The sequence below is a fragment of the Cercospora kikuchii genome, assembly GCF_019650295.1.
Source record: "Cercospora kikuchii DNA, contig_00001, whole genome shotgun sequence".
Taxonomy (NCBI): Eukaryota; Fungi; Ascomycota; class Dothideomycetes; order Mycosphaerellales; family Mycosphaerellaceae; genus Cercospora; species Cercospora kikuchii.
In genome coordinates, this window is record NW_025408582.1 from 2,936,980 (window position 1) to 2,955,599 (window position 18,620).

Sequence of the window (18,620 nt, forward strand, 5' to 3'; positions counted from 1 at the left end):
ATCGTGTGGATGCCCACTGGTAATCATGTCAAAGTATCTTAGCAGCAGACAAGGTCCAAGAACCCATTATCCTGATGGGGACTACAATGCTGCCACTCCCTTGAATGCGCTGCGTCAGGACATCGAGGAAGAAGTGCATCTTCGACCAAAGTGTAATGCCGGCTGTTGACGTGTGATCTGCGAGTGAAATCAGAGCCGTGCCGTCATCAGGCGAAGGGGGCCAGAGCGGCGGGCTCGGATTGGCCGTGTGGGAACATTAGACAGCATCTACGAGCGGTACGTACGCTTCCGACAAGCTGTAGGTACACACAGTGAAACAGTGAAGGAGTTATGGAGACTGGAATCGATGTTTGATGGAGGGGTTGACAAACTACGGCGTGCGATAGGATAGACAGGACAAATAATGACGCCAGATTGGCTTTCACATGCCTGCCGCGGACAAGCTGAGACTGGGTCACATGCCGACCACCAATCCATCATCGAGCAGTCTCGCAAGTCATTCTCGCCATCCAGATGACTTCTCCGCGCGGACGACCACATTCACGATAGCATTCCGATCTACTGGCAGCTAGACGGGCTAGATGCGCACGCAAGATCAGGCTGTCACATTTCGCTTGTCTGTCCGGCATGACTTGACTGCCGCCTTCACTATTGCATGGCAGCATTTGGTAAGTCACTGCTCCGTGCTTTCCCTTCCAGCCTTTTTGTGGCCGGTATATAGCTCCACAAGGAAGGAAGGCCATGTCCAAGACTTGCGTGTTCTGGGCCGGCTTCCTGTCGCGGTATGGAGCCATGAAGCTCAAGAGGAACTGGTCGGGGAGATGGAAGTGGAAATGCAAGCCGCCCTCGTCATCGACAACACTAACCCCAACTTCTTCTGTCACAGACCTTCCATTCAATCTTCCCATGAGCGAACGCGTCTCCGAAGACCGCCGCGCAAACGATGGCAGTCGACGCGACAACTCCGTGCCCGAGCCTACCATTGCTGCTTTCTCGCCGAACCAGCAGACGCAGAGGAAGAGGAACCATGCCTCGGTTTTGATACATCAGAAGAGTCCGCTGCTTGCTGCCACTCCACCGCAAGTCACACGAGTGCTCGCCTATTCGCATCCATTCATCTTGCCGCTCAATCATCTTGCTGGTTTGTTGTCATGGACAACGCCCGATCCGTGGGAGTCATTCCTGCTCGTCGCAGGGTTCTGGTTCACAGTGCTCTACAGTGACGATGTGCTGCGATATGCGGGGCCGATCGTTGTCATCGTGGTTCTTATGGCGGGCATGTACGGACGCCGCTACAGTCCACTGTCAAGCACAATGTGGAGCGGGGAGAAGAGGAAGCGCAATAGAGCGGATTCTGAGAGTGAGAGGAGAAAGAGCTTAGACGAGATCTTGGATACGTTGGAGATCTTCACGCATCGATGCGACGTTTTGCTCGATCCATTCCTCAAGTTGACAGAGTTCCTAAGCACGCAAACTACAGCGACCAGTGCAACAACGAGACCTGCCTTGACCAGCATGTTTCTGAGATTGCTCGCAGTCACACCCGTCTGGATCATTCTCACGCTGCCACCATGGAGGATCATCACGCTCAAGAGAGTTCTCCTTGTGCTCGGTACCATTGGCATGACCTGGCACAGCCGACCAGCGAGGGCATCAAGAAGCATCTTGTGGAGAAGTAGGACTGTCAGATATGCTGCTTCAATTACCACTGGCCTGCGTTACCCCGAGCCTGTTCCGCAAGATAAGGTACCACCCCCGCTGCCTCCCCGGGCGCCGGCTGCTCTTGCGAACGCGCTCAAACGTAAAGGAGCCAATCCTGGTGTTCGGTTCACGTTCTCAATCTTTGAGAACCAGCGGCGTTGGGTCATGCTGGGTTATACTTCCAACGTCCTTCCCCACGAGCGGCAGCCATGGACAGACGAGCACTTGAACCAAGTTCCAGACAAGGACAATTTCCCACTACCAGAGACCGATTTTGCTACAACGCGGTGGCGATGGGTGCCTGACAGCGAGTGGAAGATCGATGTGACTTGGAGCGACGATCACACCAGTGCCAAAGGTTCTCGAGATAAGGAAGGTTGGACATATTACGATAATGCTTGGCATGGAGGTAGTAGAATGGATGACTGGGGTAAATGGACGCGTCGTCGAAGATGGATCCGGGATGCGGAACTCGTGGAAATCACTCCGGAAGAGCTCGCCGCTCAACAAGCAGCCGAAAGTGACACTCAGTCGATAGCCAACAGCGACTACCAAGACGGCGATTCTATCACCACGGCCGTGAAGAAGAAAGGCTGGTTCGGCAAGCGGAGACTTACGAACGAGAAAGTCCGAATGGCAGACAAAGCTGAGATCGCATCCATGTCAGGCAGCGGCGATACCGGATCGACGACCCGCACACGAGATGACCCAGAGGACGATGTACTTGCGCCTTACAGGTATCGCGAGACTCAGTGGGACCGAAGCATTGGGGACGGGCTGGCAGAGGGATTGGGTTAGGGAGGCCATCTCGTTTTCAGCTGAGGCCATGGATGAAGTGCTGGAATTGACGAGACATGCTTCACGAGTCATGGAGATGCAAAGCAAACACGGCAGGATCTGGGTCTGGGGAAAGGAATTGATTGTATAGCGAGGCGCTGGGGATTTCTTGAAAAGCCGTTTGAGCTCAACAGACACGACATTGCAGGTAGCATTCTTATTGGTCGGTCGCGTTCCCGCACCAGCCACATCTGCAGACGCGCTTGGTTGATGACGCGACGTGCTCTGGTACGCATGCACGAAGTACACCGCTGGCAGGAAGGCGTTGAGAAGTGATTGTGGACACGTTTGCGCAAAGAGTGAGCATTGTACCGTCACGCGAGCGTCGTCAAAGAACGCTGGTCTTTGAATGTGTGCAGGTGGAGAGCGCGCATCATAATCCGACAACAATTGCCCGTGTGTGAAAGTGGCGTCAAGTGAAGCCGGGCGCCTGCCATTACATCACTCCGCGTCAGGCAGGAGCTCCCAAGCAAGCATTTCGTGCTCTCTCATCATCACAACAAACGCACCTCCGACTTCCACTTTTCACTCCCACCACACTGCCAACAATCACTGCAAAATCATTGCCAACCTCAATTCCATCACCACAATCACCTGAGCAACTGCAGATATGAAGTTCTCCTTGGCTGTGGCCGCCCTGGCGACCACCGTCGCCGCCGACGGATGGTTTGGCAAAGCCGGTAGGTTTCACCTTTTCCCTCTTCTGAAGACTGATAGAGCGTCTGAAACTCGTGGCGAGACGGTGAACCTTCTCTCGACTTGTGATGCACATCATGCCGAGCTCGACGAAGCTCCCGTCTCGCCATTGAGATCTATTCCCCTCTAGTGTGCTATTGGCCTGAATCCCGTCTAACTAACTCTGAGGCCGCACAGCATACAACAAGTGGCACGAGACCGAGCTCGAGAGATGGCTGTCGGATCACGACATTCCATATCCAGCAGCCTCTGATCGCAAGGACCTCGAGAACCTTGTCAAGGACAACTGGGAGAACTACGCTGTCAAGCCATACAACTCCTGGGATACCACCCAGCTGCAGAACTACATCACCTCCAAAGGTCAAGAGGTCAAGAAGGGCACTGAGAAGAACAAGGACACATTGGTCGCGCAGGTTCAGAACCTCTGGCACGAGACTGCCGACCAAAGCAATGAGGCCTACAGCAGTGTCCAGAACTGGATCTTTGACACGTAAGTATCTGTGGCAGCCATCACTCTTGACTTCAGCTACTGACTCCGCACAGCTGGACTGAGTCTCAACTCAAGTCGTGGCTCGACTACCACAAGATCCCAAATCCATCGCCTCGCACCCGCGACTCGCTCCTCCACACCGCTCGCGCCAACTACGCCAAGGCCGCCGACAAGGCAGGCGAGACTGCCGCCTACCCAGGCAACTGGCTTTACTCACAGTGGTCCGACTCTGACCTGAAGGCATGGCTCGATGAGCGTGGGGTTCCCGTTCCACAGCCAAGCAACCGTGACAAGCTCATTGCCTCTCTTCGCCGAAACTCTAAGATCGCTGCCGACAAGGCCTCTGCGCAATACGCTTCTGCTTCCAAGTCCGCCTCCGCCGCTGCTGAGTCTTTGAGCGACCAGCTTCTCGAAAGCTGGAGCGACAGCCAGATCAAGGAGTGGGCCGACCGCAACGGCATCAAGGTGCCACAAGGTAGCAAGCGCAACGAGCTCATCGCTCTTGCTCGCAAGCACTCTGCTTCGCTGACTGGCAACAACGCCAAGGACTCTGCAGCCTCCGCCTACGGTGCCGCTACCTCCAGCGCCGGCAACTACTACGCTGAGGCCACCCAAGGTGCCTATGGACAGTTCCGCTACATCTACGATGTCATTGCCAACAACCTTGGCTTCGCATCTGAGCAGGCCAAGGCCAGCTTGAGCTCCGCTTCTTCCGTCGCCAGCGCATCTGCCAGCTCTGCTTCCTCTGTCGCCAGCGTATCTGCCAGCTCGCTCTCGTCTAGCATCTCCAAGGCTGCACCCAAGTCTGCTTCCGAAGCCTCCAAGTCCGCCTCCAGCGCCAGCTCTGCTGCCAGCGTTGCCGCGTCTAAGAGCGCGTCCTCCGCTAGCGTTCAGGCAAGCAAGAGTGCTTCCAGTGCCAGCGTCGCCGCAAGCAAGAGCGCTAAGAGCGTCAAGAACGAGTTGTAAGGTACACGACTCAATTACGGCTACACTGGCAGGATGAAACATCGTCAAGGATGCCACAGCGTCAACTTGAGATGAAACACAAGTTGCTGAATGTATGGAAGGAGGAGAGAACATATGCCCACAGAATGAGACCTCCGCGCTTCGGGCGAGAAGGAGATTGGCCTTTTGTTTCTGCTGGGGCGGAGATATCATGATTTACGCCTGAGTTCGACAGACACAGCGACGAACACAAAAGAATGGATGACGAAAAGCAATGACGATGTAACACTACTAATACCCTCACGATGCGGCGCGTAGAGTAGCTGACTCAATCAATGATTCCTGAGACCTTTTTACGTCTGCTCTACCGTCTTCAGGTACGTACACGGTTGGCGCGTCGTTGTGGTGTCGTGTTGTTGGCGCGTGCTGCAGGATCCGTGTCGTCTACAAGTGAAGGCGAGCGAGATGCGAACAACAGCTTGCCGCCTTTCGAAATTCGACTTCCCACACGACTGCAACTCGACTGCGGCATCAAGTTGCTCACCTCACTGTCGACGCGCTCACCACCTCCCGCGATGCAGTACGGATGTCCCCCAAGGTATGTATTCGTTCCCACGCCCCGACTTGGCTAACGGCCCGTTTCTTAATGATGAGGTCTCGTGCCTCTTCACTCCGTACTTCGTTAGTGCTGCATGCCACTTAGTGTCGAAGCCATCCGGATTGCGTAACCGCTTGATTCTCAGAGAGCAGATCGTATGCTCTTGGCTCTGCTGCGCAATCATGCTGTATGTGACGTGATGTCCACTTCATTTAGGTTGCAACACGATTCAGCTCTCAGAGACAAGGCCTTGTATCGTTTTACTCCATTACTTGTCAGCGATAAAGGCCAACCGGTCACTAGATCCTATGGATCTCACGTTCGCTGATCCTTTAGAGAGTTTCTGGCTTTAGTCCATTTCTACAGTTACTTGCAGACCTCATCGCCAATTAGCGTCCAGCTCGTTCATAAATCGATCATAGACCAGATTCCAGAGAATATGTGCTGGAGCCCGGCGCTGCTCCGATTTTGGTGAAGTCATGGAGCCATCGGAGGAACACATAGCATGGTCTGTTTTGTTACTCATGATACAGAGAGCGACTTCGCAGGCCTCCTTTCTCTTCGTGCCTCGTTGGCTTCTGATGCCAACAAGTCTGCAGCTCCTCTTCGAGAGTCGATAGCTGATCGTCCAGAGAGCAACGTCATCGCTGGAAGTTTGAACGAGCTACTCCCAGGCAATGTAGCGACGGATAATATGGGTTGTTCGATCCTTAGATTTTCAGAGAAATCGTCTGCGAGCTTCGTCGCTCCGTTAATCTTTCCTGCTTCTGCGCTAGTAATTCTCCAGCTTCGATCCCCTGAACGACAGTCCATGTGCGAGAGAAAGGACTGACCTCTGTATCTTTTCCAGAGAGCATCCGATCGATGAGATCTGTTGGAGGTCACGAATATCAATGAGTGTGGAAATGTGTTCGGTGAGTATCACGGAGACTTGCAGGCTGACAAATTTGTACTTGTCGATTTTTGTCCTAACAAGCAGTCTATTGCTCCATCGTTCCGTCAACTTTCAATGCAAGTCTGCCGCCAAACGAGGATTTTGTGTTAGTGGATGATCAGAAGAGAACTTGTGTGTGCGTGATCAAATCAATCTTTGATTGAGCTCAGATTTGTCGCTATTCATACAGCTTTCTGTTTATTGTACAGACGGAGGATCAATTCAAATGAGAACGCCTTCGCAATACCGTAGTATCACAAACTGAGAGTCAATGCTCGTCCATTCATAGTTTCCCTCCTAGAGTGGGTTCTGGCAGATGAGCTGGTTGCCGAGCTGGGAACCAAAAGTCAGCATGTTATGCTACAGCAGATGTCAAGGCGGGAACATACCAATCCAAGAGCGCAACACTGAGGAGTCAAGCCTTGAGAACTGCAAGCCTGAGCGAACTCTTGCTTGTTCCTTGGGTTTCCAGGTGCTGCATTCAAGTCAATATAAGTTCTCGGTCATGGTAGACTCATGATGACTTACGAGCTTTGCAAGTCAGAGCGATGACACCGCCGACATCAGTCTGGCAGCAATTGGGGTTGGCAGAGAGACCATATGGGCAAAGTGGTCCAGATGGTCCTCCGGAGCTAGCGCCACCATAACCAGGTGGTCCTCCAGCACCAGCTCCTGGTGCACCGCCAACTGGGCTGGATTCCGTGCCTCCCTGACCTGAACCACCCCCATATTGGCTACCACCTGCACCACCTCCTGGATTTCCGCCCACAGGGCTTGATTCTGTGCCTCCCTGGCCGGAGCCACCGCCATATTGATTACCGACGGCGCCACCACCGACAGGGCTGCTCTCAGAGCCTCCTTGGCCTTGACCGGCGCCACTTCCATGCTGGCCACCTCCAGCGCCGGCACTGACTGGGCTGCTCTCAGAGCCGCCCTCGGAGCCACCATAGCCGGATGGTGAACCTGAACGAAATGCATCAGTTCTGACCAACTAGATATGATCTTCCAACATACCTTGTGGCAACGGGCCAGCCGCAGCCAGGGCAGTCATTGTAGCGACGAGTGCGAAGAAACGCATATTGATGATTGTTTGTGCTGGTGACGAAGTAGTTCGAAGAATCTGGTTTCTATGGAAAAATATGAAATTCTCAATACGCTCCAGGCGTTGTTCGTAGATCGTGATCGGGGGTTCTGATGCTGTTGGGAGTGTTTGATAATGAAGATGAGAGTGTTGCTGTTCGCCTTCTGCTCTTTTGTATGTCTCTCGACCTCCAGTCCCCTACTTTTCAACCACCTCGAATGACGATTTTCAACATCCAGACGCGGAAAGTATGGGAACCCTCATCGTCATCGGAGCATTTGCCACGAGTCTTGAGTTGTTCGAAACAGGGCATGTGTGAAATGCTCGGCAAAGCTCGATTCAGTAATTAGTGCTGATGGTAACACCTATAGTACAGCCAATCAGATATGTTCGATGATTGAACCGCACTGTCTCAGACATTCGCATCTGAAGTCGAGCTCTATACGAGACGGCTTCGACGTCAGGCGCAGGTGGGACTCGGGAGATGCGGACTGCTAGCATCCATGCTCTGTTGTCTTGTGTTCGCAACGGGCCATGCGGCAATTCGTGGCACAAAAGTTCTGGTAGACAGCACGGTTTATTCTCCGGGAGCTCGAGCGTTCTCTGAAAGTCTTTACTGAGACTCTTTCAAGTAGCGAGAAAATGGTATGCTCGTGTTGCGAACTTCGTGGAGTCCGGCTGGTGCGATTAAGACAAGCCTTATTCGTCTTATTGCTGTCTCCTATCGTCTCGGTCATCAGGCATCGCGAGGAGAATGGCAGTCAGCACGATGCGGTGCAATGCAGCGATCCTGGTATTGGAACTCCGGCGACCCTGAAGTGTTAGATTCTACCATATGAAACAGGTCCCAAACTTTGTCGACTCGTTCTTTTCCGTCGACAATGATGTCTTCGCCCGGCTTCGACGTCAGATATTGCGAATATGCACTGAGACTGATGGCAACGGGCTCCACAGATGGTATTGAAGATTGCTCTGTCGTCATGAAGTGCACGCACTTGACTCTCGCCATCAGCACAGCATACAATTAGGCTTGACGACCCGGTCTAGTGTATCATGTTCTAGGCGTCCGAGAAAAGAGATCGAGATGCTCGAGGTTCACACATGCTGCGTACCTGCTTCTCGTGGTGCTGAGACGCTGTTGCTTGCGAAGCGTGTGAAGGAGTAACGGAGTTGAGGTTCAAGAGCTGAGGTGGCCAACACGGAAGGCCCTGTGTCAAATCGGGACATTTTCAAGGGGCTTTCTGAATTTTGACCAAGACCTGCCTGTTGCATGCCCATGATCACAGACCGAGTACCACGGCTCGTTGCATCACAATCATGCCTCGGCGTTACAATGCTTCTGCCTATGATACGAGCAATGCATTGAAGGCCATTGGTCCTATGCCTTGTAGAAGCTAGTTGATGGACGCGGGAAGTCATCTTTTGCCTAGGCTAACTATCAGTAATCAATACGCCTTCATTCATTATATTGCTATCAAGATATAACACCGCCCGAAGCACTACACAGATTGCGCGTTTAGCCTTCTCGTGACTGACGAAGGATTGCTGATTAGTCCTAGGCTCATGAGTCGTGCTGCCGCATGTTGTAGAAATCGTCTGGCACATCAGTCTTACCAGCGCGTGACACTGTAGGCGAAATGCCGGGTCATGCAGCTGGCGAGGTGACCTTTCGTTCCATCACGTCATCTCTGGATTCAAGAAAGGATCGCAGTTGTTGCTGCGGAGGCTGTTTCGTCAGACTGGGTTGCTGTAGGATCACTGATGATGCTAGAGGGCGCCTCTGCAGCAACGACTGAAGAAGTCTCTGCTGTAGAAAGAGACGTTTCTGCAGAAGCCGTCTCAGATGTGGCGCTGGCTATATCAGAGGATTGCGTTGCTGCGGGATCAATGGTGGAGAACGCCAGGTCGGACGATTCAGTCGGCACAATGCTGGAAGAATCGTCGGCACTAGTAGACGGCGTGCTTGTGATGGAAGCGTCAGAAGTGAACTCGGCTGAAGTCGATGACGGGGTCGTGTCTGAAGCGATTGTACTCTGATCTGGACTTGAAACGAGTGGTGTGAGGACGTAGTCGCTTGGTTGAGCATCTCCTTCGGTTGTGGTAGGAAGGGCATCAGAAGCGCTGATGTCAATTGTAGACGAAGCATCGAGGTTCGCAGTCGAAGTCGCTGCAGGCGCAGAATCGGATGACGATACGAAATCCACCGAGAAGATCGCCGAGTTCACGAGCTGTGGATTGAGAGAGGCAGTGGCAGATGGGGAATCTGTGTTTTCTGTAGTGGATGAAGCATCGAGCGACGAGAGGACCGATGCGATTTCTGATGAAATCGCGCTCACTTCAGAGGAAAAGCTGCTGCTGGTAGCAGTCTCATCAGTCGCTGTGAGAAAGGCAGCGACGCTCGACGTGGTTTCTGATGCGATGGTTTCTTCGGTCGTAATCGAGGCTGGCACCGACAGAACTTCACTAGAAGCTAGGGCCGTTGAGGTAGAATCCTCGCTGGAAGTAGCTTCAGCTACAGCCTCTTGTGTCTCAGTGGCTGGATCTATTATACTATGTGGCTCCAGGTAGCCATACACAACTGCCTTGATTGTCGCGAGATTGGCACCGATAGTCGCACCGCCTTCTGGGATGGGCTCTGGCGTCCAAAGAACCACAGGAGCCGCGGAGCTCGTCGTAGCGTTAATGAGAGGTCCTGCCACTGAACTGGTTACGAGTGGTGGCTGCGTGGAGCTTGTTTCAACATCAAGACTGGATGCCGCGGTGGTAGTTGTCGTATTGCTCCATATCGGTAATTGGGTAGGGCTTGCGGTGGCATCAATACCAGAAGCCCCTGAAGTGGTAGTCGTATTGCTCCAGAGTGGTAGCTGGGTAGGGCTCGGGATAGTATTGAGACTGGAAGCCCCTGACGCGGTAGTCGCATTGCTCCAGAGCGGTAGCTGCGCAGAGCTCGTGGCAGCATCAAGGCTGGGAAGTGGCGCAGTACCGAAACTTGTAGCACTAGGAGAGTCGGAGGAAAGCAGCGACTCCGTCTCAGAGGTAACGCTTGTAGGTTCAGTGAGCGAAAGCAGCGACGTTGCATCGAGTGAAGCCAAACTGCTTTCTGACGCTGAAGCAGAATCAATAGTGCTCGAGGTATCTGTGGTGCTCAGACCAACATCGACACCGAAGGTGGACTCTGACACCTCGGATGAAGCGCTAGTGGTAAAAATGTCTGTGGTGCTCGGAGCTGTAGATGCGTCGGCGGATACCAAGGTGGCACTTTCCACAATCTCGACACTGGACGTTGCTGCGCTGACTTCGGAGCTAGAGTCTTCGGTCGTTGGCAAGTCGCTTGCGGGAATAGTAGCATCAGAAGTGACCAGAGCCTCCGCTGATGAGAGACTAGCTGTCGCGCTATCAGTGGTACCAAGGGCATCAGCATCGGTGCTGCTAGAAGACTCGGTCGTAATAAAAGCGTCAGTCGTACTAGGAGCATCAGTTACAATGTCAATCGTGCTTGCAGCTGACGCCGGGTCAGAGGAGGTGAGCGAGGCGCTCTCCAAAGAGCTTACGCCTGACGTTTCGATGGTGGACGGGTTCAAAGTCGACAGATCGGCACCGATCGTTGCTTGTCCAGGTGTGATTGGCACCGGTGTGTAAGAGATGCTGTCTGCAGGGCCCGTTGCAGCGACTTCTGTGGAATCTGTGGCAGGCAAAGTAGTCTCACTGGCTTGTCTTTTCATCAAAGCGTCGATAGGAACAAACAGTGGCACAGTGTTGACTGGTACTGGGGTCACATAGACCGTCTGTGCGGGCGTCACTGTGGCTTCGCAGACTGGTACGGTGTAGCTCGGTACTGTGACTCCAGGGCAGCTTGTGTAGCAACCAGGGCCAAAGGTGTTGCCGCAAGAGTCAGTGGAGTAATCGCATTTGTAGCCGCAGGGGTTGGCTTGAGTCGCGGCCAAGGCCTTGGAAAAGCTGGATTTAAAGACACCGCCAGAGCAGATGCTTCCGGTGTATGTCGGCCGAGGGTGGTTCTCACATGCTGCCCAACAGCCACCAAATCGGATGCTGCACGTGTTGATGTAGTCGTAGCAGATGATCTTGTTGCAAGGTGCTCCAGTGGCTGAAGGGTCAAGAGGATATAACAGGACTGGAGAGGTTGCTGAAGGAGCTACAGTGATGAGAGGCTGTTCCACGACTGCGTGAGCCAGGTAGTCAGCAATTGATGTGCTCAATCTTTTCGGCTAGTGTCTGCTCCGCTGCAGCAGCCCGGCAGTGTTTAGACCAACCCTTGCAGGTCGGCAGGGTAGAGCAGGGCATGTGAGGGCAAAGTGCGAGCTCGATATTTTCGACGCCGTGTGCGTACCTTGAGCAACGGCCAACGCTCCAAAGGCCAACAGTAGGGCGGCCATGATGGCAATCGTTGATAGTGTGTCCCTGGAAATGAGCTCGAACTCCACGGGTCGCAGCCGAAGAGACGAGATATGGCTTGAAAAGCAGGAAGCGCGGAGGTCGCTGCTATACTTACGCGCTGAATCCACGTCATTGTTTCTATCTCAGCATTCCTCATCGTCGACATGGTGGCCAAGAGACATACGCGCGAGAGTGATATGCAAGGCACATTCCATAACGGTCAATGCTCCTCAGCATGTGAAGATAGGCCACGGGACAGCATATTGGCATGATACGATACAGTGGCCAAGGCAGTGTCCAAGGGACGAATCAGTGGCAGTCCCCATTGCTCATGTTCTTGGTTGGGAAAGATATCGAAAGCGACGTGGAGCGCGGAGTGGCCAACACGAAGGTGAACTGCATTCTGAATTGTTCTGGACCAGTCGTCGCGGCAAATTGTAGTGACAAGAGTCTGGAGCCGCGTTCCACGCCCATGGACGTGGCCAAAAGGAGGGCGGCAGAAGCTCCTCAACCGGGAGCGTCGGCGGCTCGGAGCAGATTCATCTTGGGAGTCTTTGATCTTGTTGTGCAAAGCATCATACATGGTGGCATCTGTCTCTGTCTTCAGAAGCTGAGCAGTCCGATGTTGTTGTGTTTGGAGACGGTAGTCAGGGAAAGAAGTCAGGCACGGCATTGATGCCTGATGCAAGCTGAGGCCACAACACAACACGTCACGCCGGAGCATCCCCAATTATTGTTCCGATCGGCATATATAAGCCAACTGTGTCCTATACACGAACAACTCACGCTCGCGGACACACTCGCAAAGTCCATCTCCCGTCTCCACGTATATCTCCCTGACGATTTCCGTACGATATACACCACGAAACCCATTCTCTCGTCCGAGGCCCGCGATGGCCACGAGAGCAGCGCATAAGCGCCTCACTCGCGAATATGCCACTCTCCAAAAGTCCCCTCCAGAGTACATCACTGCGCGACCCAGTGAATCCAACATTCTTGAGTGGCACTACATCCTGACTGGTCCTCCTAACACTCCGTACCATAACGGGCAATACTGGGGTACTCTGACTTTCCCTCCCGAATACCCGTTTGCGCCTCCTGCAATCCGCATGCACACGCCATCAGGCCGCTTCAAATGCACAGAGCGCCTATGTCTCAGCATATCAGACTTCCACCCCAAATCGTTCAACCCTGCATGGGAAGTGAGCACCATCTTGCTCGGCGTGCTGAGTTTCATGACGAGCGAGGAGATGACGACAGGGTCAATACGAGGGACAGAAGCGGAGAGAAAGGCACTGGCTGCGCAGTCAAGGTGGTGGAATTCGACGTGTGGAGGTTCAACGACGAGGACATTGGACGGGAGACCAGCACATCAGAGAACAGGGTTCGGAGCGATCAAAGCGGGGGATGGCGGTCAACGGTTCAAGGAGATGTGGCCGGAGGTAGATGAAGAGAACTGGCAGTGGATGAAGAATGAGAACATCGACCCACAGACTGGGAAAAAGGTGCTTCCTCGAGGTGCGGTGGACCAAGTGGCTGAGGATAAGGCAAAGGAGGCTGTAAGGAAGGGCAAGACGGCGAAGGAGGGACAGACTTGGTTTGCGCAGAACAAGTATTGGGTGATCGGAGGAGCACTCTTCTTATATGTGATGGCTGCGAGGTTTCTGAAGGAGCAACAAGAGATCTAGACGAATCTTTCTGATGTGCTACTTTGTTGAAATGCTGGGTTAGCGAGGCGCTTGGGAGCAAAATTTGAGCGACTTTGGTCACAGAGCTGCTGTGGAATAGACGAACTTGTACAGTGGCATATTGAAACAGCATCATAGGACATACGATACCCCAGATCAACTGAGTTGCATTCAGTCACACCTCCCGAACTACTTTCAGGATGATAGATGATTCTATTGCAAGACTCGCGACATCGGATGCACGCTCACAAGTTCCAATAGAGTTGAATGCTGCGTTCTAGATACAGATCGTGGACGCACACTACGTGTAGCGTGTAGAAGAAGAACGAGTTCCAGAATCTCAGAGACTCATCAGCCCGTGCATGTGGCGCAACGCCTCATCAACAGAGTCAAGCTTTTGCCGATGCAGTCTTGTCGCCTTGTCCTGTCCGCAGCAACGACTCTTCTTCGTTCTTGCACAAAAAGTCAACATTGTGGCAATTCCGCATTGGTCCATCACATTATACATCGTGCATTTCACGATAGGGCCGAACAGACTGAGAACCACATCGTCTCTCAGTCGCCACGATAATGCAGGGCCACGGCCCCTCCGAAAGTTTCTGCCTCGCCTCGCCGTGTAGCTCCATCGTTCTCCACGCATGAGCGGCACATCGTCCCTCATAGCGTGCTTCCCTAGTCGCATGGCACAGATAGTACTCCAGGTAGGTCTCATAGCGCCGCAAGTCCTCTGATTTTCTCTGTCCGCATCCCGGAATCCCATTCCGTCCTTGTCCAAACTTCTGAGAACCGGAGCCAGAAATTCGCGATACATGATCCATAAAAAGCACACCTTCTCTTGGAGACCTCTAGCCAGCCATGGCCTCTGCTGATCCGGGCCTCGCCCAAGTAACCGCACCCGCAGAAGACCCCACGAAAGGCGCCATCGTCAGGGACAACGACTCACTCGTGGAAACCGAACATCCAGTAGCACCAGATCAACACGATCTCCGCTATGAGACGTCAAGAAATGAAATCTGGGCATACTACTCCTACTACATCGGCAACAACGGCCTGACCTTGTTCAACTTTGCGCCAACAGCAGCACAAAATCTACTCAGTCAGCATGCCGAAGCAATCGGTGGTCCTGACAATGACATCGTCTCGTTCGCCGGATCTCGCAGAACAATTAACAGCGTCATCCTCCTGTGTAATGGGATATCCTTCGCGATCCAAATTGTAATCTTCCTCATTCTGGGCGCATACGCAGACTTTGGCACCTTCCGCCCCAACATCCTGATCACGCTTTCAATAGTCGCCTGGGGCATCGGATTCGGCTGGCTTGGCGTTCACACAGTCGAACACTGGCAGATCGGATTGGGTCTATACATCATAGGCCTGATTGCATACCAATTGGCTCTGACGTTTTGGACCGCAGCTTTTCCTGGACTGGCGCGTAACACAAAGGAGATCCGCGAGAAAGCGGAACAGTTCGAAAATGGAGAGATCACCAGAGATGAATACGATCATGCGGATAGCATGAAGAGGAATGAGTTGAGCAACACGGCTTTCTATGTGCAGAGCGTGGCCGAGGTCTTTATTCTGGCAGTCATTGTCGGCATCGGATTTGCGATGAAAGTGAACAAGAGTGTCGCGAACAATAACTATGGGCTGAGTGTGCTCATTGCATTTGCATCTGGTGTCTGGATGCTGGTGGCCATCCCTTGGTTTGTTCTCGAGAAGCGAAGACCTGGTCAAGATCCGGGCATGAACATCGTGCTTGCTGGACTCTGGCAGTTGTGGAACGCTATCACTCAGGTCTGGCAACTGAAGCAGTCCTTGTTCTATCTGATTGGTGAGTACTGCACGAGAAGAGGCATTGAAAGAGGCAAGTGATGGAGATATTGATGCGTGAATCAGGCTACTTCCTTCTTGGAGACTCCTTGAATACAACCGTCACTGTGATCGCCACACTGCAGAACGAAATTGTGGCGTACAATTTCCTGCAACTCACATACCTTCTCATTGTCGGAATCGTAGCTCAAGCTGTCGGTATCTTCGTCTACTGGAGGATCCAGAAACGCTACCAACTTCCCACCAAGACCATGTTCAATGCCGTCGCCGTTGGCATCATTCTGCTCGATGCATGGGGCATGATCGGAATCTGGACCCAACGCTTCGGCTTTCACAATAAATGGGAGGTCTGGGTAAGTCGCACTTCTTCCGCTCGAAGAACTCCTGCTAATCTCGGCCCATCCTGTTTGCAGCTCTATCAAGTCTTTTACGGATTGTTCGTCTGTCCTTGGTATTCGTATTCCCAAACAGTGAGTTCCAATCTCTCTTTCTCAACCTCCCGCACCCCACCAACTCATCTCCCCGCCACCACTTCCGCAATCACTCCGTCAACGGCGCTCATCCCGCCGTCTCATGTTGCTACCCGCTGTCAACGCATTTCGCCATTTCCGCTCCCCTTCGACAAGGGTAGCTGTTTGTTCCCGATATCCCAAACCACTGGCTCGAGCTCCTCCTCGAGGGCACTAGGATCGCACAGACGGGCATCGAGTTTTCCGTCGCGGCGACTTGCAGACGCCAACGCATCATTTCTCGTCGACACGGACGATGCTCAAAGCAGAAACTATCCGGCCACGAGCCTGCAGCTTCCCGCTGTCACGAAACTCGTGGCGCGTTCGACGTGGACTGAGAAATCTTGCTACACCACCACACGGCATCTGGGGTACTGTGCGACTTACCAGATACGGAACAATATTCCAGCGACTTGGAAGGACAGCACCCTACCCATACACACTTACCACCTCCACATGAACGACATTCTTTAGCAATTCGCTAACCCGCTACCAAACAGATGATCTCCGAAATCACCCCACGCGGCAAAGAATTCCTCTTCTTCTCCCTCTTCAGCATCGTTGGCAAAACCTCCAGTTTCATCGGCCCATTCATTTCCTCCGCAATCATCGACGCGACTGACGGGAATAACAGTAGTCCATTCTATTTCTTATTCGCATTAAGTCTAGCGAGTTTCATATTTTTGTGTTTGTTTGTGGATGTGAAGAAGAGTAGAGTTGAGCAGGCGGAGTTTTTGGAGCGGGAGGCGAGGTTGAAGGCAGAGAGGAAGTTGAGGAAGGGGGAGGGGGTTGTGGTGGCTTGATAGAACAGATCAACTCAGGAGATAGATCAATGGGCTTTATTCCTGACTCTTTTGCGTGGAATGCGTTCGGCGCAGGTGTCCTCAGTGAAAGTGAAAGGCTTGGCTTGGCTACCTAGCCAGGCACAGCAGATCCTCAACCGCATGGTGCACGTGTTGTGTATGTGCTAGGTGTTCCCAGTACCAAGTCGCACTTACCTCCACACTTGGTTCTACGTATCCAGACTTCTGGAATGAGAACAATGATTGACGGCAATGGATACGAGAGGAATTTGGGTGCAACGTCGCAGTAATCATGACTGCATCTATTGTGTATCAGGAAGTCTAGTATATATGTGGCAAGTTTTCAAAGTTGCATGGCGCGGATGCAGTACACAGCAGAATACATAAGTCGTGTCTCCTCAGTGAACATTGGTAGGGACGACCCTTGTCATTCTGATTTCCCTTCTCAATCTCAATCAGGACTATTCTTCGGATCCACAGTGAGCACCTAAGCCGCAGTAGCAGAGTCGACACGCTCATGCATAGGAACAATCGGCAAGTCTTTGACTTCCAACCCTGCCAATTTGCCAACCACAGGCTGATCTGGCAATCTGTCGTGCATCGAGTCGGGGATGAGTTCAGGTGTGACAGGTCTTGTGATCTCCTGACTTGCAGGAAGAGCCAGCGCACTCGTGCTGCCAGCCTCAGGTAGTGTAAGCTCCGGCGACACTGTGAACGACTTGTCCATGGAACTCCTTGGACTGTCGAGCTTTTCCAGCACAGAGTCGCGCTTCTTGAGCATCATATCCTCTGACGTCAAGACTTGGTCAAAGCCTTGCGAAGCGGCGACTTGTTCGATAGACTTGAAGTACTTCACCGTCTTGACTTGCAGTTCCAAGGTGGCGTCTTCGTCTACGACGATCATGGCATGTGGGTGCATTTGGAGGGATGACAGTGTCCACATGTGGTTGACGCCGCCTTCGATGCACTTTTGGAGAGCCAGAGCTTTGTGGGCGCCGGTAATAATGATGACCACTTCTCTGGCAGCGAGGACGGTTTGAATGCCAACTGTCAGGGCCATCTTGGGCACTTTGGTGACATCGTGACCGAAGAAGCGTGAGTTGGCGAGTATGGTGTCGTAGGCGAGGCTGCATTTGGCGTTAGCAAAGGCAAGGACGAGTTTGTGACTGGGTGTCGTACGTCTTCACTCTGGTTTTGCTCTGCAAGCTTGAACCAGGCTCGTTGAATGCAATGTGGCCGTCTGGGCCAATGCCTCCGAGGAACAGTTCGATGCCACCTGCGCGACTGATCTTCTCCTCGTAGGCAATGCATTCTTCCTCGAGATCGTCGGCGTTGCCATTCAGGATGTTGATGTTGGCCGGGTCGATGTCTACGTGGCTGAAGAAGTGCTTGTACATGAAGCTGTGATACGACTCCGGATGCTCTCGCGGTATCCCCACGTACTCGTCCATGTTGAACGTGATGACATTGCGGAAGGAGATGTCGCCATTTTTGTGTGCGCGGACGAGGTTCTTGTATATGCCCTCCGGCGATGATCCTGTTGGCAGGCCGAGAACGAATGGCTTTGTTGGCGTTGGATCGAAAGTCTTGATGCGGTCTGAGGAAGTGACTTGTGAGCAGATTGTTTGGACATTTCCAGACTGAAGTGTGTACCAATAATGTAGTCGGAGATGTATTTCGAGGCCGTGGCCTTGTCGTCTCGAATGATGAGTCTCCTTGGCGCCGTCTCAGTCTTCTGGCATATATGCAGTCGATGAAACGGCCATACTCACATGGTGTCTGCAAAGTGAGGAATAGTTTGTGTAACTCAGGCGCGGCAGATGGGTCTGCAGGACGGCAAGGAGGCAGCAAGGCAGATTATACTTGGCCGGCGAGGCCTGGTGGTGGTGAACTCATGGTATTCACGTTGCTACAATGCTCGCACGTCACGTTACAGCTGGGCTGATCCACTCCGAAGGGATCGAGGTGATAGGCTTCGCTGGCAAGGGCCACGATGCAACGTGCGCCATCGCAGCTCCCTGATTGCCCTCTCGCGCCGACAGGAAGCTGCAACTCGTCGACGTCTCGTTCATTCTGGCAAGGCAGGTGGAAGCCCTCGCCGTCGCGCTTGCAT

General features: G+C 53.0%; 7 protein-coding genes across 8 annotated transcripts; 4 read left to right on the forward strand and 3 right to left on the reverse strand.

Moving 5' to 3' along the window:
• Positions 1-906: 906 nt before the first annotated feature.
• Positions 907-2,499, forward strand: CKM354_000111900 (uncharacterized protein; the record flags this gene model as incomplete). Its single annotated transcript, XM_044796230.1, has 1 exon — positions 907-2,499. The coding sequence occupies one exon, from the start codon at positions 907-909 to the stop codon at positions 2,497-2,499; it is 1,593 nt and encodes a 530-aa protein (XP_044652165.1).
• Positions 2,500-3,148: 649 nt separating this feature from the next.
• On the forward strand, positions 3,149-4,690 carry CKM354_000112000 (uncharacterized protein; the record flags this gene model as incomplete). 2 transcript variants are annotated; one of them, XM_044796231.1, is made up of 3 exons in its annotated part: positions 3,149-3,218; positions 3,403-3,724; positions 3,778-4,690. In XM_044796231.1, the coding sequence occupies 3 exons, from the start codon at positions 3,149-3,151 to the stop codon at positions 4,688-4,690; spliced, it is 1,305 nt and encodes a 434-aa protein (XP_044652166.1). The 2 variants fall into 2 exon arrangements, with proteins under 2 accessions (XP_044652166.1, XP_044652167.1); XM_044796232.1 differs by having other exon boundaries at positions 3,412-3,724.
• Positions 4,691-6,498: 1,808 nt separating this feature from the next.
• CKM354_000112100 (uncharacterized protein) lies at positions 6,499-7,279 on the reverse strand (the record flags this gene model as incomplete). The annotated part of the gene is made up of 4 exons (XM_044796233.1): positions 6,499-6,534; positions 6,591-6,676; positions 6,730-7,164; positions 7,216-7,279. The coding sequence occupies 4 exons, from the start codon at positions 7,277-7,279 to the stop codon at positions 6,499-6,501; spliced, it is 621 nt and encodes a 206-aa protein (XP_044652168.1).
• A 1,697-nt stretch (positions 7,280-8,976) lies between these two features.
• Positions 8,977-11,676, reverse strand: CKM354_000112200 (uncharacterized protein; the record flags this gene model as incomplete). The annotated part of the gene is made up of 2 exons (XM_044796234.1): positions 8,977-11,462; positions 11,631-11,676. 2 exons carry the CDS (start codon positions 11,674-11,676, stop codon positions 8,977-8,979), a joined length of 2,532 nt encoding a protein of 843 aa, XP_044652169.1.
• An 894-nt stretch (positions 11,677-12,570) lies between these two features.
• Positions 12,571-13,365, forward strand: CKM354_000112300 (uncharacterized protein; the record flags this gene model as incomplete). The annotated part of the gene is made up of 1 exon (XM_044796235.1): positions 12,571-13,365. One exon carries the CDS (start codon positions 12,571-12,573, stop codon positions 13,363-13,365), a length of 795 nt encoding a protein of 264 aa, XP_044652170.1.
• An 855-nt stretch (positions 13,366-14,220) lies between these two features.
• CKM354_000112400 (uncharacterized protein) lies at positions 14,221-16,507 on the forward strand (the record flags this gene model as incomplete). Its single annotated transcript, XM_044796236.1, has 4 exons — positions 14,221-15,196; positions 15,262-15,548; positions 15,609-15,665; positions 16,205-16,507. The coding sequence occupies 4 exons, from the start codon at positions 14,221-14,223 to the stop codon at positions 16,505-16,507; spliced, it is 1,623 nt and encodes a 540-aa protein (XP_044652171.1).
• A 487-nt stretch (positions 16,508-16,994) lies between these two features.
• CKM354_000112500 (uncharacterized protein) lies at positions 16,995-18,403 on the reverse strand (the record flags this gene model as incomplete). The annotated part of the gene is made up of 5 exons (XM_044796237.1): positions 16,995-17,634; positions 17,687-18,104; positions 18,161-18,222; positions 18,280-18,313; positions 18,385-18,403. The coding sequence occupies 5 exons, from the start codon at positions 18,401-18,403 to the stop codon at positions 16,995-16,997; spliced, it is 1,173 nt and encodes a 390-aa protein (XP_044652172.1).
• Between the last annotated feature and the right edge of the window lie 217 nt (positions 18,404-18,620).